Raw genomic sequence first — 24,225 nt, forward strand, 5'->3', positions numbered from 1 at the left:
CAGACTTCATTCTTCTTTCATTAAAATAATGTTTCTTTCTTTTTTCCTTAGAACAGGAATTTTCTTCATGTTGGTACATTCCTAATCTAATTCAGCTAAGTGTATCCTCCTGCCAAAATATCCTTTTAGAAAAGGATACCTTACAAGTGGGAAAAGATTACAAGTGGGAGAGATGACAAATGGAGAAAATGGGCAAATTTGATTAACATTATTTACTAGGAATGTGTAGAGATGTCAAAATGTCATTTAGTTTTTAGCTCAAATAAGGGCTCTGCATAAATATATAAATCATATAGAAATTCATATACTTTTTCTTTTGTGATAAATACAAGTCAAAATGACATACAGAAAGATTGCTCAAACTGATAACAAGGTACCATAGATGAAATGAACAAAAGATAACCAGTTTATTTACTGGAAAGAGTTTTGCATTACACCATATTCAGTTGGTAACATAAACCAAGATATAAGAATTGATATATCAGCTTTTCTTAGCATTGGAGTGCCTTTTCCAACCATTGACTGCATGATCAGTTTACGCAAATACAAGCACATATCATAAATGGATTCTCCCATGAGACATTCACTTAGGATTGTCTACAATAAAAAAATTAAAAAGGACAAGCAATAATAAATTCATAAGAATTTTTCTGAGTTTAAAATAAATGCTTATGTCTTTGAGAACAAGTTTCCTTTGAAATTTGGATTTTAAAAAATGATTAGCAACAAAAGAGTTTCTTAGGTCAGTCTTTTAGTCATGTTTTCATATGGTATTATCATTAGGTGGAAACACTTCACATCATTTAATCCCAAAAGGCATAATAACAAAATTGCAATTAAATGTAGGAATAGCAGAATCATTACAACAACAATTATATAGTGTACAAATCAGGGTTGGCCACACATTACACAAATGTTAATACTGGAAAGAAATACAATTCAGAATCATGTATGGTTCATCATATACGTGTAATCATGCAAATAAAAACACTGAGTAGATTACAAAAATATCATAAAAGATTTTCAAAGAATTGTTTAATTGACTCTAACAGTCAAACCATGGAGCTTAAAAATTTTGTGGCGATAATGGTAAAATCATTTCTTTCCTCTAAGATTCGGTGCATAATCATATCTATAAACCTAAACGACAGAATGATTCATTCTGGATATTCAGTATTACTGAATAATGGTTTGTCAACAAAAAGATGGCATTTCTCTTTACATAGTTCTCTGATCTTTGCTTTTAAATGACTTTTTAGAAAGAAAAACGTACAGTCACACTAAAAGCATCCGATTTACTTCTCAGTGTTTTTATTAGAGAACCATAACGATCAGAGAATATTTCTGAAAGAAAGAAAAGTTAAAAAAAAAAAATGTGTTCTCGGCCAATGTTCTACAGCACTTAAACTCCATCACAGAAATAATCTGGCTTGGTAGTTTATCCAGGCATCAGTTTAAATAGGACAAATTTTAAATAACTCTGGAGGAAAGGGATAAAAATACATTGAGGATTAGAGCCATGCATTTCAATATGGAAAGGAGACCAGATATAGGTAATAATCTCCTTACATTCCTAATGCAGAGAAGATCACAAGAGAAATAAGACTCCTATAGTGTTCATATTATGAATATGGGAAAGCTTACATGATGTGAAATTTCTCATGCATTTTACACACATACTTTTATGTACTCACACCCTTATAGTAAAGGCAGTTAATTACTCCTCTTCTTAAGTAGAACATTATTTCTGGAAAATCCTCAATTGGGGAACATATCTTAATACTAAATATCTTTTTCAGTTATACTTTGAGTAAGAAGGATGAAAGAGATGCCTCGACAAAATCTTTCAGATGTCAACATAATTGGATCAGGCTACAAATGCAACACATTAGGGACTATAGCGGTTAACTTGGCATTTAAATAAAGATGAACTTACTTACAGAGGCAACTCATCTGGGGGCATAATTACAGACAGTGGAAAAGGTCACTCGGGAGCTAGATTGGTCTTATATGTCCAGAGAAATGGATTTCAAGGTAAAAATTACTTGTCGATATCAGCACTGATCATGCCATCTATCACAACTCCAGTTCAACAACTTTTTGAAGAATTATTTCTCCTTTTTTGAACATATTCTTCTAAATTTTTTGCAATCTTAAATACAAGGATTATTTTAAATCATCCTGGTTTATAAACAAAAAACCCAGAGGACATTTTTTTTTTTTAATTGTGAACTTTATCCTAAGAGTTCCTTTTGAATCTAGTCCTACTTTCTATCTACAATATCAATGTGTTTGGCCTCCTTGGGCTGAATCAGCACAGTTCCTTACTGGAAATCAATTAGTGTCCCTTGATGTGTCTTTCTGAAAGACAGATTATGTCTTTTGGCTGATTGATTATAACAATTACACATTAAATTTGCCATCCTTATCCTAGTAGAAAATATATTTCATTTCTTCTTTTTCATATTTTGTAATTTCTACTTGAGAATTGTAGAGGATTTTATTTAATACTGTCCACATTCACAGTTGGTTTATTTGACCAACGTTTCATGGTTGATTGAAACAGAAGGACTATCTGTACAGGAATATTTTCCAAGGCATTAGAAAGAGGAAATATTGAGATTGAAGATCCTTTTAAGAAAAGATAAAAATTTGAGAGGCATTTGCCCCCCTAAGGGATTGCATACCTTCTATTTCCAAAGTATTCCTGAGGATATTTGTTTTTTTAGACTCTGATAATTGAGGCTTTTTATAGTAAAATTACTAAAGATATTATGAAATATAGCTGGAAGAAAAAATAATACCAATGATTTTCTTTTTTTATCAGATATTTTGGAAAAATTAAGATTGCCATCCTATTTTCAAGGGATAAAATATTTTACAACTAATCAGCATAACTTTAATGTATTTTTAAGTTCAAAAGAAGCATAAGATTATGGAATCCCAGAATTATAATACATTATCATAAGATACCTTGCCACCTAACTCAATCCTTACTAGATAACCAATAATATTTAATTTTTGAAAAACCAATATTCCTTATGATTATCAATTTCAGTGATTCATTTTCCACTGTTAAAAATCTCTTTCATGGAGGTAATATAAATCCTTCACATTAAAGACTTAGTTTTTCTTATTCCAGTCTTAATAATGATATCTAGAGCTGGTACCTCTTGTTAAATTTCCTTTCCTTGCAGATTACTATTGTACCTCCTCTTCCTTAGGCTAAATAAAAGTATCATCTTTCTAAATGGGTCTTTTCTTAATTATTTAATAGCTTTATGTTTTCTCAAAGTTCTCCGAATTCCTCTTATTGAAGCAGAATTGGATGTATGAAAGGGATCTGATGAATGAGAAGTTGATTGGAAAGAATAATCCAAGGGTCCTGTATACCCCTGTGCACTCAGGCCAAAGGCAACTTATTGATCCCTTAAATTTAATTTTTTAGCTTAGAGGAATCCTCACTTAGGAAAGCATTTCTGCCTAATGACTTCTTTTTAGGATGGTAATTGTGCTTACTTTTAAAAAACTACTGAATTACTTTGCTAACCACTCTTACTGGTTACCTTTAATCTTTGCCCACTGTGTTCCCAGTAATTAGCCAAATTTTATTGTATTTCAGTAGTTGGTTTTTATTCCCCAAGTCTGTCTTCAGTTAGTTTCACTGGGATTCATTCTTTTTGGTTTTCACTGATTCTTCAATAAATTTCAATTTCCTTTTGAATCCTGATTTTTTTTTTTACAGGTACTAATTTTAACCAATGCCACACATATTCTTTTAAATGCCTCTAAATAAATACAGATATGGCTCAGTTTAAACTAGACTAAATGATGCCACAGTGTAAATACATGGAATTCTCTCCTACTGCTTAGGGACTATTATCTAATTTTGTGCTGAAAATTAGACATTTATTTCCAAGTTTCTATATCTTCTTGGCAACATTTTGCTAAAATTAACATGTTTATAGAATTCATATTTCAAAACAAGCATTTCCCACTCTATTAAGATAAAGAACTGAGATAAAACCAGCATATAATAGACTCGAGGGTAAACTTTGCATGGGAAGAAATGAATGTTTCATCTATAGCGCGGTTTTTTTCACCAGTTCATAAATACAGAGTCAGGGAGCATGAAAGCAATACCACACTGTCAGTCAGCACACAGACAGTATTGTTTGACAGTACTGTGAGTAATTCCTGCTCAGTTCCCTGTACCACCAACAAAATCGATGAGGCAACACAGGAAGATGTTCTGAGGTACTTCTTAAAAAGGCATATTTTCCCTCAGGCACAAACAGTTTTTATTAAAAGTCAACTTAGCAGCTATGCCACTTCTCAGGTCCAAAAACATGATGCTTGAAAACCAAATAAAAAGAAAAGAAAAAAGCAGGAATGGGGAGTGGGGTAGTTTCTTTTAATTGAACTCCAACAAAACCCACACTGTCTCACTAATACTGGATTACAGACAGATACAACACCGATAAAATGGAGCAAATGTTTAGGAACAGCAAGGCAATGCAGGTAGGAAAGAGCAGAACATTAGGTTGCCATGATCTGGACTTTGTGAAGATTTGTTTTGTTTCTTGTTTTTGTATTTTAACCTGAATCTCTATTTTGGTGAAGATTTCCAGTTACTCCAAGTTGCATAATAAATGACACTGTTGAAAATAGCACTCATATAAGGAACTCAAAACCTCTTGGTTGCTTTGGTAATAGTGTGTCCACTACTTAATAGATGTACGACTGACAAAACTGCACTGTGCTTTATGATTTACCGACTGGCTGCCATCTTTGATGGACCATCCATTAATGTACCACCCACTCCCACTCAGTAAGCTGAGATCTCCACAACTAGATCTCCACTGTTAGGGCCCTGCATTGTTAACTATCTTTTGTGTTAACAGTGAGGATTGTTTTTGTTTTGAAGAGAAGTTACAGATATAGTTACATGAAAAGGTCAAACCGTTATGGTTTTAAATAAGTTAAGGCTACCTGACTAGACAAGGAACCAGGGCTAGGAGCAATTGTGTGGGCAGCACTTGATAGTTAAGGAGCCCAGGAGTGTTAGACCTTTCAGCTAAATTAGCTGTTTTCCTTGTTTGTCAGATTATGTGCAAAAGAAATTTGCTATGAAAATCCACTGCCTTAAATCAAGTCATAAAAGTTACCCAGCAGAAGCTGTAAATGAACTAAGAACATGTACTATCTCAATATAATATAATGATTGTAGGCACCTGAGTGTTTGTCAAAGGTAGACAATGAGCTAAGGTTTATTATTGTTTTTTTGGCAAGGAAGATTCATTAAGAAAAAAAAAAAACCTAACAATAACGAAACATATAATCTTAATCAAACATTGAACACTTTTCTGGGTAAACTAATTAACCAAAGGCTAACTTACATCTATCTATGTATATATTTTCCCATTTGATACCCTTTTGCAGGAAAGACTCATAGTAGGACCCTGAATTTGGGAAAGTAAAAAAAAAAAAATTCTGATCGTTACATAAACACAGCTTTTTGTTTCCCTTCATGTTATTTAGCTTTCTTAACATTATCACACACACATACACACACACAAAGGGGCAGCACCAGTGCATCTACTTGTCTGCAATTTTTAAAAAATTAAAGATGCTGTCAAAAGTTGAATAAGTCAATGAATCATAACATAGTCTTTCTTAGATTTACTTACTGATGTCAAGTGAAGAATTCTAGTTAAAAAAAAAAAAGAAAAAACAACCAGCAGTTAATGAGCTACTGATGAGAAAATAAGTGCATAAACAATATCAGTGTAGCAGCAAAATAGTTATTGTTAACATTCTGATGCACCTCATTTATTATTTTGTGCAAGAAATATGACCACAGTCTGGCCAATTCCAGATTTCGAACTAAATTAAAACTCATACTTAATTGAGCAAATTATGCGTATTTAACAATAAAGGAATTAAGTTCACCTCTCACAGAAATGATTTTTATAGACATAAATCATGTGGCAAATAAAATACAAAATAAATATCAATGACAAAAAATATCGGAATCAACTTCTATAGCTGAATTTGAAGTACAAGGAAAGATGATTTTACAATATATGTATTTTACATTGTCTTAGGTCTTCCTTATGCTATCGAGGTAAAGCCAGCCATCTGAGATACATAGTTCCTGTTTCCTTTTATTTTTTGTTTTCATTGAACTCAACCATAGCCATTTGATTGCAGAATTTTATCTGTGAGACTTAGAGAAACCATAAAATGTTTCATCACACTGGAGTCTGTGCTTTGTGTTATTTTTCTTTACTTTCTCTTATCTTCCAAAATGATGAACATGAATCCAATCCTACATCTCACAACCGAGAAGAAAACACCCGCTGGATCTTGGGCAGTATTCTGTATGTGGCTACAAAGCATTCACCTTAGATATCCGTCCACGGGAGTTGAAGACTAGGGGTAAGGAGGCTTGGAGAGACAGTGGAGAGGGGCGCAGTGCGGGCTGGAATGTGGCTGCTCATCAGGGAGAGCTAGGTCAGGACTGAAAATGAGAAACAAGCGTGTCAGAAAGAAATGCATTTACAGGGGGCCAGGCACACTCGTAAGGGTTAGAGAGACACAATCTTTTCACAGAAATTTTAAAAACATAAACACAAATTTTTGCACAGAAAATAGTTTAAATCTAAAGCATGCCAAGACGACTGCAGCTTTTCAAAAACAATGCAAAAAGAAAGAAAGTAAGAAAGAAAGAAGAAAGAAAGAAAGAAAGACGTTAGGGAAATGATAAGTAAACCCTTCCCCCAATGTCGCTCTGTTCAATTTCTGCACACAGGTCTCTGGGTTAGTGGCAAGATTTCTTCAAATCGGTTCTTTTAAAACCAGTATGCATACCAATCACCTGGGGGATCTTGGTAAAATGCAGCTTCTGATTTGATAGGTCTGGGGTGGGACCTGAGAATCTTCATTTCCAACAAGCTCCCGGAGAGTAGACAATGCTGAATCAAAGCTTTAGAGGACCCTACAGTTCTCTAGTAGATTCAGATTCCATAGGATGAGTAATTTGCCCATGGAAGCCTAATTTGCTCTAAGGGTTCCCACTATTTGCTTAAGTTTGGCAGTATAAATAAGACAGGATAGTTTTAAAACTCCCTATTTGTTGAGCATATCATGCAGACTTCCAAATAACCACTTCTGAGAGCCTCCAGTTTAAATGAACAAATAAATGCCCAGGCTCATTAATGTCTTGATGAATAATCTTGAAGGGCAAGAGAGTAAAATCATTGAACTTCCTAAGTTAAAACTACAAAACTACAAAACTACAAAACACTTTCGGACCTTTTCAAAGATGACTAATGGGGAACACACACTATGGGGATTTTTTTTATTTAATCAAAAAAGACTGCATTTTTCTAAAACTCTGCTTTTCCCCCTCATATATTATGAAATTCAGTACCATAGAATTCATTTCTGCCAGGAATAATATTTGAGAAAACTATTCATGGCTCAAATCATACCCATTTAATTAAGCCATGGCTCAAATACATAAATATTTAATAAATAATTTTTACTTATCTATTTATTCTTTTTAAAGCTAATATTATCATTGAAGTCATTAAAAATTAGCATTCAAAATCCTTTTTATCTTTGGGACTGAAATTATCCTTCAAGTGTATCTCTTGAATTTTGACACAAAATTATAATTATGTAAATTGCTGATCTGCTTGAGGTCATCCTCAGTTCCCAAACTCTTTGAAGTGCTATGAATTTAGTTTCAGAGGAGAGCGCTCTTCTGTACTAGTTAGAGCAACCAGTGATAAAAATGACTTTTCCTACCTATTTTTAAAACGTGGTGGGTAACCCTGGGAGAGCTGGAGCTTAAACACAAGGGCTAAAAAAACCATTGCATGCCAAGGCTCTTTCTCCCCCCTGCAGACGGAGTCAGATGGCCCAGGAAACACAGCAGCAGACAGACCCTCCCACAGACCTCACAGAGCTTCTGTCTCTGTTAGATCTGCATGGTTTAGAACACGTTTCTTTTTTAGGCAACTAAACACATTATTCAACATAAGTTAGGGCAAGTAGCATGGGGTGGTCACATTATACAAGAAGGGTGTTGGAAGACCCCATGTAGTCCAAATACTCTTCCCAATCAAGGAAGACATTTCTTTTCTTTTTTTCTTTCTTAGTTAACATACAGTACGATTTTCGTTTCTGGAAGAAGACAAGCATTTCTGCTCGACCAGCTGAGCCACAAATTATAGCTCACTTGGCCCAACACCATCACATTATATTCATGATGATTTAAAAATGTGTTCATTATTTCAGATTTCTTACATTATTTCAGATTTTCATAAATACTTCATATGATACTACTTCTATTTTACATTTGCATAAAATGCCATACACTACATATATTAAGACAGAAACATGTTCTTGGCTTACCGGTTAAGAAATTATTTCTTAGATGTAAATATTTGATAAGTTCTAATTATTTCAGGTACAGGCTGTATTCAGTTCTGATCACTAACCGCCTTCAGGAACCTACTTGTTACTCAGCCTTTACCATTTAAGAACCTACTTTTTGTAGGTAGATCATGTTGAAAACAGTAGGCTTAGGAAACTGTTACTAAGATGTAAAAATGGATATTTCTTCAGAAAGTTTCTTTTGTTGTCCCAGTAAGCAACTCCCTGATAGAAGGGGACTGAAGTGCTAAATCCCAAACGTCTCCATATATTTAAATATTACACCCAAGGCTGCACATGTTGGGCATTCCCTTCACATTATGATTATCTATGATCAACTTTAATAATTTAGTTTTACAACGAAATCGGTCTGTAAGAAGCATATATGGAAAATATGAGGAAAATGCTCATGTATTCAAAACCCTACACCTAAAAAGTTATTTGAACATTTGTAAGCTGAAGGAAGTATAAAACAATTTTTATGTGAGAAACAAAGATAGAGAACACTGATCTAAAGTTACTCAACATCGTGAGCATGTTTTATTTCTCGTGTTTCTCATTAAGTAAACATTCCTTCTTTTTCAATTCTGGGATACAGGGTCAACACAAGTGATTTAAATTCTCTCTGCCTATGCTCCTCACAGCATAATGAAAATCGGGGAGCGTCTCCTGCTGGTACAGTGGTGTATCGTGGTGGTTAGGACAATGTGTGCCAGACTCGATGGGCTCAATTGTTTTCGGGATGGGTGACCCTGGAGAAGTTACGTTACCTCCCACTCCTCCTCAGTTTCCTGGTTTAAAAATGGGTGTGATAACTGTTCCTACCTTCTGGGAGTTGTAATGATTAATAAGTGTAAAGAACTGAACACATGTCATGTACACGGTAAGAACTCCAATGTTGGCTATTAACTTTTCTGCCACCAAGAAGTGACAAGAACTGTGAGGGCATTAAATTCGATCCATTTGGCAGAGGTGTGGGTGGGGAGGAAGCCAATCATAATCCCAGTGACTATGAAAAGGAGTTTTTTTAGGTCTATATGGATTTTATCATTTCTCTGTGGGGACCACAGAACCTGGCCTATGCTGTATTCACATGGGTAGAAACTAGAAACATTTGTAATTCATTAAATTGCTTTTCTTTAAAGTAAATCATCCCTGTGAAGGTATAGCAAGCAACCTAAATTCTGTGAGTTCAGAAGATACAGAACTGGGGCAGGTAACTGTTTAGTCAAACCAGTTCCTAAAAATAAAAAAAAACAAGGTGAAATAAAATTAAACTTAAAAAATTTCCCCACTAGCCTTTCCACTCCTTACCTAATTGAAACACTTAAAGAAGTAGGCTTCTCCACTCTTCCCCCAAGCAAATTAGAGAAGTTATGAAAGAGGCCACAGACCTTTGCCTTGAGGAACAGTTAGGTACTGAGAATGGTTAGTAATAGTAACACATCGAGAGCACCCTATGCATCAGGCCTGTGCCACACTGAATCCCTCAAAACTATTCTCTTCCCTACTTTACAAGTAAAAACAAAAAAACCCAAAAAACAAACAAAAACCACACACACACACACACACAGAGAATCTTTGCCAGCAAAAGCAACTTTCCACGATTACACAACTAGCAGGGGGTAGAGGTGGGATTTCAACCCAAGCCATCTGCCTCCAGAGCTCATTCACTCATACCTGTAATCAGCAGGTGAACATTGGTTGCGTGCCTGGCACTGTCCCAGGCCCTGGGGGAGTGGGGTGCTTGATGGAGAACAGACTGTGGGTTAGGACCCCCATGTTCTTCACCACTGCACACACTGGGTCTCACTAGGATGGGTCTGAACATTTATCATCATATTCAGTTATTTACATAATTAAAACGACTCTACAGCTGGCGGCTGTAATAAGATGGCATTCGTATGTTAGCAAAGAATGTTCCGGAAGTAAAAACTCTGCGGCTGGAATCCTGTTGGCAGACTAGACATCAGTAGGGAGATGCTGGTTTGGGACTTCTTTAATCATGTACCTTCTCCTGCTAACTCCTTGTCTCCCTCCTGCAACTGGCTGCATAATCCCCTCTGAGACCAGGTCACATGGGGGCTCCTGGCTATAACCATGACCACATGCAGCCTGCTCCTGACATCAATTCCTGACATACGTGGAAATATATCTAGGCCGGCCCCTACTCAAAAACAGCCTTGCCCTGGTAGAAAAGTAACACATTCATTAAAATACAGAAAGAACAATAAGTAGACTATAAAAGCTACAGACTATAAAAACTTCATACCATCAGAGGCCAAATAACTGGAGATGAAGTATTACACAAAGATGGAAAGTCCTTGGGGGGAAGGGGGGGTGGGCAGTGCTCTGATGCTGAGTGCGAGTTCACCCACATGGAGGTAAATTCATGACGGGTTTGTAAAGCTTTCATTGGAATAAAAATTGTCAACAAGTCTCCAGTTTAGTGTATGGGGAGTACATAAAGCTGCCTTTAAGATTCTTCATTTAATCTCACATAAAGGGCACTATCACTGCAAATATTCTTTTAAAATGTCAATTATAAATTTTTCTCCAGCCTTCAAATTCAGTTTTAATGAGGATAGTGAGTGGAGACAAAAGAGAAACACATTCATGAGATATGCATTCTATTCTTACTGCTTATTTGTCTGAGAACTATATTCTAAGGACAAAAGACAAGCAAAAGAAAAAGTAGGGCAAACATCCTAACAATTCCAGGTTTTATATTTTGGAAGGTAATGAATCACTGCACTAATCCTAGCATTTATTCACACAAGGGAGATGAAGGCAGCCCCTAGTCTACCCACTAGCGGCCAGTAAAATAAACTCTAGCTCTCTTGCATTTCCACGGAGCACGTGTAGACTTCAGGTATCCAGTGTCTGTTAGCATAGCCCATATTTAAGATAAAATGTAGCAAATATAATTATGGATAGGAAGTCATGGTGTTGGAAAGGAGAGCTTGGGATCCATGGATCTGACATGCAGCTGGGTGAGAAGAGAAAGGACGTCTGAATTTACCTGACAGCTGGGCAGTCTTGCCTCCCGGCTAGTTGTGAGCACTGTGGCGGTACGGAGGCAGCAGGCTGCTGACAATCTACAAGAAACTGATAAATTAGACATATATACAAAGAGATGACAGAGCATCGTGTTAGTAACTAAAGCAGTTGCCTGAGAGATTTAGTGAGGAATGTGCATTCATATAGAAACATCTGACATTTTATTTCCCCCTGAATGATGCCAATAGAAAAGACGTTTTTCTTAATTAAATACAGTATTTAAAAATCAGTGATACAAAATTGGTAGTGGGGTTTCTCAAGTACATTAGAATATATGTGGCCATTCATATTTGGTATCTGGATACATCTAAAAATGAAAGTTCTTCAAGTTCTGAACTTGAACATGATGGCAGTTACTTGCTTAGCACTTAGATCTGCTTTTCCAAAATGGAATATGCTACTTAGATCGGCTTTTCCAAATGGAATATATTCAGATAACTGCCTTTATTGTCAGGACACATGGGCATATTGTCAATCCCATAGGTACATTGAAAAAAGCAAGCATGAAATACAATATTTTCCATGATTAACGAGATATCAGAGAAAGAAATCATCTTCACAGTTTTCTGAAAATTTTATTAATCAAAAGCAAGATTTATTAGCAGAAATATTAGAATGCTTATTATATAGTAAATTGTTAGTAACTTGGACTGATGGAGAAAGCTAAGCTGAATGGGAAATCTATTTTTGTTATATTTTTGCCATTTTAAAGTCACATAATGTAACTCATACTAGGTTCACAAAATGCTACCTAATAAAACTCCATGTTTTAGCTGATCAGTTATGTTAACCACCTACTGCAAGAAAGACCATGTGCTGAGTGTTCTAAACTAATCAAAGAACAGTCTGTTTATTGGTACTAGGCTGACTATACTAGAGTCAACTGAGAAGCTGGTTAGAAATGCATACGTTATATTTCTGTAAAAAGCTTCTGCAAAAAAGTTAAAATTAGAGTCAGACTTGAAAATTCAATTATTCTCAAGTAACTGCAGCATGTCCTCTTGCTAAGTGCTTAGACCAAGTATTTGCTTAGCAAATTTCTTTCCGTATTTGTTATATAGATAATACTAAAGCCAAATTATCATAAAACCTGGATTTATAGGCTTGAATTATTGAAGCTCTACTGAAATTTACATTCACAGGCCTGTATCTAAGTATCACTTGTTCTAAAGCCAGTATATTTTCATCACAGCAAAACCTGACTATATAATTCCAGAATACCAAAATTCATGAAAACTGCTGATGCTTTTGCTTATAACATTGAAAACACACTAAAGCTGTCTGTGATGTAAAGTAGACAGGCTTGATTTGCGTTCATTCAAGAGAACATCCTTACTGAAGGGAGCCTTTCATAGGTGGGTTTTGTTGCAGAGTAGCTTATTAATTATTACTTATTAATAGGAACGAGATCTGCTTCTCATTCGCAGCTGGTGTTCAGATTATCACACTCAGTAAAAGTCCTTCAAATGTAACAAGTATTTCCATTTTCTCCACTTTGGGGAATTCTTTATTTTTTTCCTTTAACTCTTTGTCTTCTCATTTTGCAGCTTGATTAGCTCAATGATTCCCTTTTGTAGAAACTCAGAGTCTTAATGAATTCCTTTATGATTCTTTTATCTTTTCCAACAGCTTTCCTATCTCAGCGATAATTTGGGGATGTCTTGGACTCATTCAGATAATGATTTTGAGATGGTCAGCAGACATGAAGTTTTAAGTTAACCGGGAGACTGCTGCCCTCCTATGGTGTATTTGGGTAAATACAATGGATGTAAATGAAAATGAGCACTCGAAAAACCACTCTGGAATTTGGCCTCAGGGCTTCCATTTCCAGGGAGGTATAAATGAAGCGCTCCTATAGCAAAATTTTGGCCTCTAAGGAATGACAAGCCTTAGAATTAGAGTACTTACATGGTTTAAATTTTTTTCCATATCTCACTTACATTAGAAATGTTTTTTTGCTAATGCAGTTATAGATTATTATTCATTCAAAACATGCTCTGTGATGAAATTTAGAAAGCAGGTGAGCAGGACCACAGTGTACTCCCTTAATGAACTGTTTAATAAGTGGTGGATATTCCTGATATTTGTAGTGAATATCGAATTTTTCTCCTTTAGAAGTAACATCACCTCTGGGCTAATTATTATTATTATTTTGTACTTGTTATTTATAAGTACCTAGCTAAGTGTTATCCTTAAAAGATAAAAAGCAAATTCTACAGATAAGATGGTGACAGATGAAAAAAATAAAATTTGAAAAATAGCTGTATTGCTCTGACTCAGCTGTCTTCTAAATCTCTCTTCTCAGGTTAATAGCCCTCCAGTTACATACAAATCTAACCCAACTGAGCAGTGGATATGTATTAGCATATACTTTGTAAAATGAAAGAAGTGAATTGGGAGATTGGGAAAATCCTTCCCAGCTCCCCCCCAGATGCTGTGGGCTCTACATAATCTTCCCTGCTCTTTCCAGGATCTATGCTGGGGTGGACTCACTTTTGAAGGAGCTAGGCCTCGTGTGATTACATTTGAGGACATAAAAGATGACATTTATGTGACCCAAGCACGACTCATTAACGAACCCCAGCAACCACTGTTGTCATCTGGGCCACCAGAACACAACCATTCAACAATCAAGTTACTAAACTCTTCGTATGTGTTCAAAACTGTTAGGCATTGGGGACAAAGGGAAAACAGAGAAGATATGGTCCCTGGCCAATTGGGTAAGACAATCATATTCAACCAGCAATTACAATAAAATGTCATGATGATGATGATGATGATGGTATGCTCATGCTCCCCATGTGCCAGGCACTGTGTAGGCACTTAACCTGCATGCTCTCCTAGAACCCTGTTCTATGAGTCGCAGTTGATGGATGAGATAAAGGAGGACTTAGGTTAAGTAACTAGCCAAAGACTGCTAAGAGATGGATCTGGATTTGAATCCAGAATTGTATGATCCAAAGGCTGGATTGAATTTACAGACATATCACTGCACTGCTTTCCATGATAGGGAAATGTAGGGACCTCAGAGCAGAAACACTTAACCTAATCTAAGTGGTCAGGGAATGCTTCCTGGAGGTTGTAACATCTAGGCTAATGCCTAAAAACACAAGTTAACCAAAGAACTTCTTTGCAACTCTACATGGCTTATGGTCTCTACTAATAGTAATAAAATATTTCATCATAAAGTTTTTTGAAATGCTCAGAACTGCATTAGATAACACTGTACATTCATAAGGTTACAGGCCTGAGAAATGTCAGAGCATACTCAAGAGATTGCTAGTGTCTCCAGGGCACATGAATAAGGGATATGACAGCTTAAAGCATCTATAGGTCTGTACTAACATACACATGAAGAGTACCCATGTATGGCATTCCTCCATAAACAAAAGCCAACTAGAAAGGAAAGTAAAAAAAGGAAGGAGAAAGAAGGAAGGAAATTATTTGCTGAATCAACATGATGTAATTTCTCTTAGGAACTTTATATTAGCCCTGTAACTAATAATGGCGTCAGGCTAAATATCCATCTATGAATTTGGGCCCTTTGAAGATGTCATTCAACCAGTTATAGACCCAAACAATTACATCATCATCTAGAATTTTCTCTATTTGTCTAAAAAATATTATAAAATACCTGGTTACTTGTTTGCCAAAATTCAGGTATATTATGTTACCACTTTCCCTGATCTTACGAGATAGAGAATGAAAGTAAGTCTAGCGTTAAGTCATTCTTGATGAACTCATGCTGGCTATTAGTAATCCTTATTCTATATTGAGCATATGAAACCCATTCACTTCCAGAAATTTGCCTAGGATCAACCTCAAGGTTGTTGGTCGACAGGTTAGAGAACGTTTTTCTTTTCCACTGTATAAAAACTCTATTTCCACATTTCCTCCTCTGATCCATGTAGGAATTAATCTGCTCACTTCCATATTCTATTTCTCCCTGGGCACCTTTTCCTCTATCTTTCGTAAGGCCATGATTTTTTTGCATCTTTCCTTCAGCAAGAAAAGTGAGGAGGAAAGGCATGTGTGTTTTCCTTTTTTTCCCCTTCTCATTTAAAAATGGCAACCCATATATTTCAAAAATTGGTGGAAAAAATGAAAACTCATGATACAAACAGCAAATATGGCTCTTGGTGAGACAGTTAATATCTCTGTTAACTTGGTGTACGATTTCCAAGATTGTTAAAGAAAGATAGGTTCAGTAATTAAATTCACCCACTTAAACAACTGCTGTCATATAATAATGACATTGCTGTTATTTGCAAATAGATATCACTTTGGAACAAATATCTTACCTCATTGGAGTAAATGGTCGATATTCATTAAGGACCTCTCAATGAGGACAGATGATTAGCAGCAGAAAAGCAAGAATGTTTAATGATGAAAGTTATTAAACAGAAGGTCGACAGAAATGGTTATGGATTGTCCTACAATAACTCCCTAGTTAATGATCAAAGCATAGAAGACATCCTCTTTTGTGTCCTTAAGGGAGATGAAAGGATATCCCTCTTTCTTCTTTCTGCACACCTGGTCATATCTTCCAAACTATTTGCTAATTGGGATTTCAGCAATGACAGAAAAGGAAGAGCTGGCAGAAGAGGAAAGGATGAGAAATAATAGTAACATGTAATATTTATTAAGTGCTGTATCTCTGCAGACATTAGACTAAACACTTTATATGCCACAGCTCTTTAATCCTTAAAAAAAACTTAAAGAGATAGGTTTTATTTTTATTTTAGAAATGAGAAACTGGGGCGCCTGGGTGGCTCAGTTGGTTAAGCGACTGCCTTCGGCTCAGGTCATGATCCTGGAGTCCCGAGATCGAGTCCCACGTCGGGCTTCCTGCTCAGCAGGGAGTCTGCTTTTCTCTCTGACCCTCCCCCGTCTCATGCTCTCTCCCTCTATCTCATTCTCTCTCTCAAATAAATAAATAAAATCTTAAAAAAAAAAAAAGAAATGAGAAACTGAGGCCTAGGGAGGTTAAGGAATTTGTGCAGGGTTACCTTCTTTATGATTTTTATAGTGAACAAAAGCTTTTTTGTGCTCACAAAACTCAACTGAGTTTGGTTGTCATAATCCTCATTTTAGAGGTCAGAACACTGAGGATCAGAAGGGTTAAGTGATTTTCTTAGGGCCCGTGGAGAGAGTGGCAAATGAGAACACGAGACCAGTGGAATGCCCCATGGAGCCTATAATGGACTAAATTTTGTCACCCCAAATTCATATGTTGGAAACTCTACCACTACCTCAGAATGTAACTACATTTGAAGATAGGATATTTAAAGAGGTAATTAAGTGAAAATGTCGCTGTGTTAGGGTGGGCCCTAATCCAGCCTGATTGATAGATAGCCTTATGAGGAGACGGGATTAGAAGAGTTAGAACACGGAAACACCAGGGATGGCTTTACACAGGCCATGTGGGAACTCAGGGAGAAGGTGGCCATCTACACATCAGGGGGAGAGGCCTCAGGAGAAGCCAAACCCCTGCCCAACCTTGATCTTGGACTTCCAGCTTCTAGAACTATGAATAAGCAAATGTGGATGGTTGAAGCCCCTCAGTCTGCGGTCTTTTGCTCTGGCAGCCCTCACAAACTAATATGGAGCCTTTGTACTTGCTCCAAAGTGGAAGCAATTGTCACCCCGTCTCTTACCTCTTACTCTGCTAACAGTACCTCTCTAGTCTAAGTAATCTAAGAACAGCCAAAGTTCTCCTTATTTTTCTAAACTTTACTAAGGGTTGGGACAACTAAATACATTTTACTGGGGAAAACTAAACTGATGATAGAATATGAGATTTGAGTCATTGATAGAAAATACACATTTCTAGGGGCGCCTGGGTGGCTCAGTCAGTTAAGCATCTGCCTTCGGCTCAGGTCATAATCAAAGGGTGCTGGGATTAAGCCCTGCATCGGGCTCCCTGCTCAGTGGGGAGTCTGCTTCTTTTTCTCCTCCCCACTTGTGCTCTCTCTCACTCTCTCTCTCTCAAAAAAAAAAAAAAAAAAAAACTTAAAAAAACCCCCACACATTTCTGTGCACTGGAGACAGAAAAAATGCAAATTATTAAAGAAAAGCCTCCCAAACTCAGGAGTTCTGGATATTTGCAAATAATAGCACAAAGGTGCTCCCCATAATTAGCTACTGACATACTTATACATACACCCAGCTCTTAAGTGAGGGCCTTACACATCAATCCTTGGGAATGGATAATAGGTATCTCACAATAATTTTCTTCCATCTTCCAAGGATGTAGCAATTCTCTGTGATCTCCTCATCTTCCTCTTCACTCCCATTCTCTCTCCCCTGTGCTCCTCAACTTTCCTTCATGTCAGCATGAAATTTAGAGTCCATCAGAGAGACTTTGGTGTTTAGATCCCTGGCTCCACCGAACAGGAGCTGAGGGACACCAAAAAAGTGACTTAAAAGTTCTGAGCCTCAGTTTTTCTGTTAAGTGAGGACATTAAATAGCACTTTGCAGACCAGGTGAGAGAATGCCTGTGAAAGCATGTAGCCCAGGGTCTGTTGACAGGAACTGGTGATTGATTACACATGAGGGACTAAGGGGAGGAGTCAAGGTGACCTTGAGGTTTTCAGCTTCAAGAAACAAAGTAAATGCCATTGACAACAATGAAATTTAAAAAGCCAAGATAGACCATATGACGAAATCATTTTGACGATGATATATATTTTTTGCCCCTATCATTACATTCATCTGAAATGCTCTTCTCTTGGACTATTCAGAACTAAAAGATTTCATCTTTATTTCCAACCACCCAGGAGGAAGTGTCTGCTTTCCCTAAATTCCTTTAGCACTTATTGCATCTCCTTCAACATTTCTGCATACAGCTTTGACCACTGCTGTCCTTGCGGTATATCTAATCTCCTCCATCACTCTATGTGGTTCAGAGTAGGGAGGACCCTGCCTTATAATTCTTTGTTTTCCCACAAGAGTTTGCTTGGGGATGCATGTGGTGAAAAATACTTGCTAATATAGTTATTTCACCCTCCCTAAAGCATCCTTGGATTTGTTTATTAGTACTTTATTAATGTATTGTCTGATGGATCCATTTGAAGAAGGGAGAATTTACAATTAGGCATTGCTAACATAATATCTTTCTAATAGAAGAAATAAGAAAGAGGAAATACTATCTGATAAAGGTTTTAAAGTTAATTTAGTAACATTCAGTGATTAATTATTCTTCTCTATAATTGTAAGACTTTGATGTATAAATCTTGAAAATAATTTTAATTGCCATTATTTAAAGTGTGCCAAATAACACCAGTACTGAATTATTCCTCACTAAATCTACAAAATGATTAATAGTGTGTTAGTGAATTAACAGAAAAGTTAATGGTAAGAAGCATCAAAATACATTCTCCTAATAGTAACATCTTGAACACTTAAGTACTCCTATGGATGCCTATACACATAAACTGAAAAAAAAAAAAAAAAAAACCATACATACAGAGTAGAGAATTTAGGAAAAAAATAAGAAATATTTAAAGTAGGAACATTTTATAAAGAAAAATAATAAGGAGAGCATGAGATAGAAGCATCGACATAAATATAAACAGTAATCAGGAAAAGTTGAAATATTTTTTTAAAAATCTAATGATGAACTTAATGGTACATTGACACTAATAAAAATGGAGAGCTGTGAACAACTTTTAGCATTTTATAATCAAACACACAGAGTTGGCTATCTCATTCCTTTTTGCCAAACATATGACATATCCTGTTAATACATTAGTTTCTCTGAAGGTATCCACAGATAAGACAATGGCCTTATTTCTGACTACCCAGGAGTGTAATCCACTAATTCATGTCACCAGATACTTCCGCCTTATCTTTCCATCAGTGTTTAACACAGCAAATTCCGTTACAGGTTTATACCCTTGATAGTCAGAAACAATCATTATTCATTAAAATTTTCCAAAGAACAGTAAAGACAGAATTGTTGAAATACATAGAAAACAATTCAATGTAGACAATGCAAAAATATGACCTGATAACAAATCTTAAAAAACATCTGGCTCTGCCTTCATACAAATGACAACTGCATATAGTTTATCACATTTTGGTGACAAGCATTAAAATGGTCTTCAATGATGTAGAATCAGAGTATGACTTGCGAAGAAGAAGAGGGAGCATTTTTAGACCTTTCAGTCATTATAGATTAGACAAAAACTTTTACCCAGCTTTCCATTTGCTGTCCTGATGGATAACATATGACTAGCTGATAAAACAAAGCAATATTCACAATCTACTTTTTATTTCAAACCTTGCAAAAGAGAAATATACAAATGCCCTGCAGTGAAGTCAACTTTCTGCTCCTGAACAAGGTACAATGAAACCATGAGCATGTGTGGAATCAACTGCCTACGGTAGGAAGACAGAAGATAAATTTGGGGGGCGGGGGATAAAATACAGTGGCACCAAGAGGTAAAAGTACATTTTGCTGCCAGATTCTTACACCAGTTAAACACCTTTTCAAAAACAGCCTTTTGTTCAGAAATGACCTTCCCAAGAACAGTGTCAGCTGGCACAGCGTTAACTCAAGGTGGTATGATGGTCTGTTCTCATTCAGCAAAGTCAAAAATAGCACGTAGCAGATGAAGACCAGCTATACCTTTGAAGTGTCAGAATTAATTTCATCATCAGAAAGACACAAAAGAGAAATTAAGTTAAACAAACTACAACCAAAAACCCACTAAAAAGATCCATTGTAAAAAACATATCCCCCAAAGAAAAATATAGGAGACACCACTCAGTGAAATGTGTTTGATTTTCTTATTTAATACTTTTTTTCATCATTGAAAAAAAAACCAACACTAGAAAATATTCTGAGAGGTTCAGGGTTTCCTCTTCTGTAAAGCGATGGATCTGAAAATTACAGATTTTCACCAATGCCAGTGGTTTCTTGGCTTTTTTTTTTTTTTTTTTTTTTACTTTTCTTAGAAAAGAAGAAATACTTATGTAATCCATATTTGTGGGGGAGAACATTTCAGAGACCCCCAAACTAAATCAAGTGTTACAAAATACACTATGTCCTCACAAGCAAATTAAACCATAAGTATAACTCAGTTAAAGGAAAAGCAATATATTTAAATACTAAATATTTTTAAAATCCAAGTTTACAGAAGGTGCTTATTCATTTTTCAAAGAAAAGAATAAGAATTTACAAAGATAAGCTTCCTAATGTAAAAGTATGTGATTTATAGAAACTTATTTGAAGCAAAGCTACTCAGGAATAATTCTATTAAAGAAAATAAGGTTCACCTACAGGTTTATAGCCAACTTACCTCTTTTTGCTTTTGATGTCAAGTAGTGCATAAAAAGAGAAAAAAATTTATGTTTAACTGATTCTATTGTCATTACATAATGGCTTACTCCATAAATACCTACTTAGAGTAAGTGACTATCCTATCCTTGTTTTTTTAAGGACATATGAATAGAGGTAGAGCCAGGACCATCTGGATAGCCAGAAATAGGTACACAAGGTGCACTTAGCAGCATCCTCATTGGGATCTCTGTACCAGAGCACCCCCTCCTACTCTAAACTTCGAATTTCAGATCTTATGATCCAAACTGATCACAGACTGATTCTATTTGTAGTAAGACATACTCTTATGTGCAATGAAGAATTGGGAGGCAAGGCTCAGGTTAGAGCAAAAAATGGACTAGATGAACAGCATCAGGCAGCAAAAAAGTCCTTAACATGAGGAAAGTTTTTCCCCTTCAACTAAAAAAAAAAGCAACAATTTTATATCCACTAAAAGTAGGTTTAGCTAAAGTAACGTCCTGCTCTAAATCAGTGTCCTGCAAAATAAACATACATATTTTCATATAAACCTATCAGTGCAAATATATGACATTAGAATTGTTTCTTTCAACTATTTTAAGTGTAACAGTCTAATCTAGTCCATCTCTTGAGAACCTTCATGCACTAATTCAGTTACATGAGGGGCCAGCTTGAAAAGCAGTCCTTCAGAAGGAGATCTGATTTATGGTCTGGACACACGGAAGTGACATAACCTATACACCAAAAAAAGAAAAAGAAAATCCCCAGAGTCCAATAATGAGCAAAACTGAAATAAACTTGGCTTTTACATGTACAGTTCCTAAAAACTTAAGATTTGTGATATGGAGAACATATCAATGACTGTTTTTGGCTGAGAGGCGACAAAGGACGTAAAATTAAGAGTTATAGGACATCTTTATGACTTTACTTCTTTTAAAAGTAAACAATAGAAAGGAATAAAGCAGCTGTTTTGAGTTGTGCTTTTCCTTTTTCCTCTCATAATTTCAGGCACAATACACTGGGGAAACAGCCAAGGAAACCAAACAAGCATCAACAGATGACTAAAGAGAGGGGTGTGTAGAAGAAGGGACATACAGGGTGGCTGGATGCTCCATTGTTATGCAATGAATACAGTGCTCTGTGAATCTTTTCTGCTTGCTTAGCTGTACAAGTTTAATTACTAGGTCACTTTAAGTAGTCTAGGTGCAAGTGCTATGGAACTACATTTCCACTACATCATTTAAAACAAAGGAACAAGTAGCAAGGGTAGCCTTTCCATGAGCATTACAACTACCCGTCATTTGCACCATGCTCACAGCAGAACTCAGGCTGCTCCTTCAGACCCTGACCAACTTGCTCAGAGCTCAGGAAGGCCACTGAAGCCAGGGTTAGCATGTAGAAAGGTCCATTCCCCAACTGTCTGTTAAGGCCTCAGAAGGGTCTGGTTGGCTGCCATGTTGGTGGGCACTATAGAAACATTTCTGAATTAAATCAGTGGCCTCTGTATCATGTATACCAATCTAGGTATGCTTTTAGAAATTGAATCCCATCAGTTTTGAGAAGTAAATCAAAGTGTGAGCACCCAGCAAGAACTTGGCGTGAACTCTGGAACACTGTTCCTTTCTGCCTCGCACAATCAGTGAACACATAGACACTTTAAATTGTCAAATAAAAAAAGTTTGTTCTGTTTATTAAGAAAATGGAAATTTTCCTTTTTATTGACACAAACTATACTACTGGTGCTGAGATATTTTAATATTTTTCCTTACAAGTCTATTTGGAAATATGGGTTGTATACAAAGCTCCAGTCCCAATCAAGAAGGGAATGATTTGTATTCATAGAATCAGAGAGTCTCAGAGTTGGGAGAAGCTCCTTCATTATTTCTTCACTGTAACTGTCCATATATCATTAGAAATGTAAAGGAGAGTCTATAGTTATTAACCTCAAGATAGACTTCACTGGGATCTATTCCAGGTTTTTCTTAGTGTTCTTTGTCAATAGAAAATGTCCCTCTGAAAGCTGAAGTTTGAATATAACGTCCTGGGAAATGCTTATGATCAGAGGTTTTGTTATTGCCTTTTTTTTTTTTTTCAAATAATAGAGATTGTTACGTAGTTACAGTGAGGGCAAACAATAGAATACAATAGACGAGTGCCAGCAGACTGGGTTAAATAGGGTTAGCAGAGCAGAGAAGAAGCTGATGGCCATTTTCCCCTGGAATACAATGAGGGAGAGGCCCAGCTGCCCACCAGAGCTGAGTACCAAAACTCTTCTTTGCAGGGGGGTATGGGATATGAAGGCAAGGCGATGCCAATGGTAGACAGTTGTAGCACCCGACACCCATGAAGGATACCAAAGACACTAAGGGTTAGGCGCTATAGGTAAGTAATTGATGGCAGGTGGGCAGAATAAAGGCTGTTCTCTGACTTGATGGTGGGGAGCATGCACAGGTAGAAAAAGTAGTAAGAGAACATGAGCAATTTCTTATTTCAGTATTTGGACTAGTTTGTCATTTTGGGGACAGAGCCCGGTCACTTCAGTGGGTCTGAAGCAGAGCTGTGATCTACAAACCAATCCTAGAGGTGTGTCTCTTTCATGTTTTCTACCTCCCTATTGATATTTTTAGTGAGCCAGAAAGTGTCATTTGGGCAGAATCAGGAGAGGAAGGCAGTTATTGGCTGGAATGTCCTGGGTCTTTTGTGTGTCTCAGCCCATCTGTGCTCCCCTCCCCCAGGAACCCCTCCAGACTCAGCCACCTTCTGGAGGCCTCTATCTTTAGCACCACATGGCTGGACTCTGGTGGACACAAGTATGCCCTGATCACTTTTGCCCTGAATATGTAATAATTAGGTGTATCAAAAAAAACTATTTTCTTTCACTTAATGTATATATTAGGGAAAGATTTTAGTTTTTTCCTTGAAGAATTTAATAAGAAAATTTCAATTTCTGTGGGTTTAATATTAATAAAACTTAAAAGACTTTAAAGCTACATAGTTACACTAAAATCATCAACATGGATTGAAAAATATTATCTAATATAATATGCACATTCCAGCTACAATGTTGGTTTTCATGTGGATCCCTTCAGTAATCCTTTTATCATCGCTTATTTGGCTTACAATGCTCAGGTTTTGAATATGGAATCTTATAAGCAAATTTAAGTTCTGGATAGTATACTTGACGGAGGAAGAAGTAAGAAACAAAAACAAAACTAAAAAATAAATAAAAATGCTGACAGAACTGCAGTCATCAGATGTTCCATTAGTTACTGCATTATTTATTGACTGGCTTCAGTTTGCACCATGAAATTATTTACTTAGTATTGTCTTTATCTTCTCTGTTATCCACAACAAAAGGAAAACACATGGGACCCACCTGGAAAGAGTTGTTTTGTGTTTCCGGTCTCTATATGGT

The 24,225-nt window shown here is 36.3% G+C and overlaps 1 protein-coding gene across 6 annotated transcripts in view; it reads right to left on the minus strand.

Moving 5' to 3' along the window:
- Window positions 1-383: 383 nt before the first annotated feature.
- BICD1 (BICD cargo adaptor 1) overlaps window positions 384-24,225 on the minus strand; it is a 209,869-nt gene continuing 186,027 nt past the window's right edge. For 3 of the 6 annotated variants that reach the window (XR_004683336.1, XM_035027950.1, XM_035027952.1), the window contains 2 exons: window positions 11,468-11,543; window positions 384-6,523 (listed from right to left, as the gene is read on the minus strand). Coding sequence is in view for 3 of the 6 variants with exons in the window: in XM_035027952.1 (XP_034883843.1) it covers window positions 6,436-6,523; window positions 11,468-11,543 (164 nt within the window). In the remaining 3 variants the exon portion in view is untranslated. Of the gene's footprint in view, window positions 6,524-10,125; window positions 11,544-24,225 lie in introns of all 6 variants that reach the window. The other 3 variants (XR_004683335.1, XR_004683334.1, XM_035027951.1) reach the window with 3 other exon arrangements.

Source organism: Mirounga leonina, unplaced genomic scaffold, assembly GCF_011800145.1.
Source record: "Mirounga leonina isolate KUSES-001 unplaced genomic scaffold, KU_Mleo_1.0 Mir_201, whole genome shotgun sequence".
Lineage (NCBI taxonomy): Eukaryota > Metazoa > Chordata > Mammalia > Carnivora > Phocidae > Mirounga > Mirounga leonina.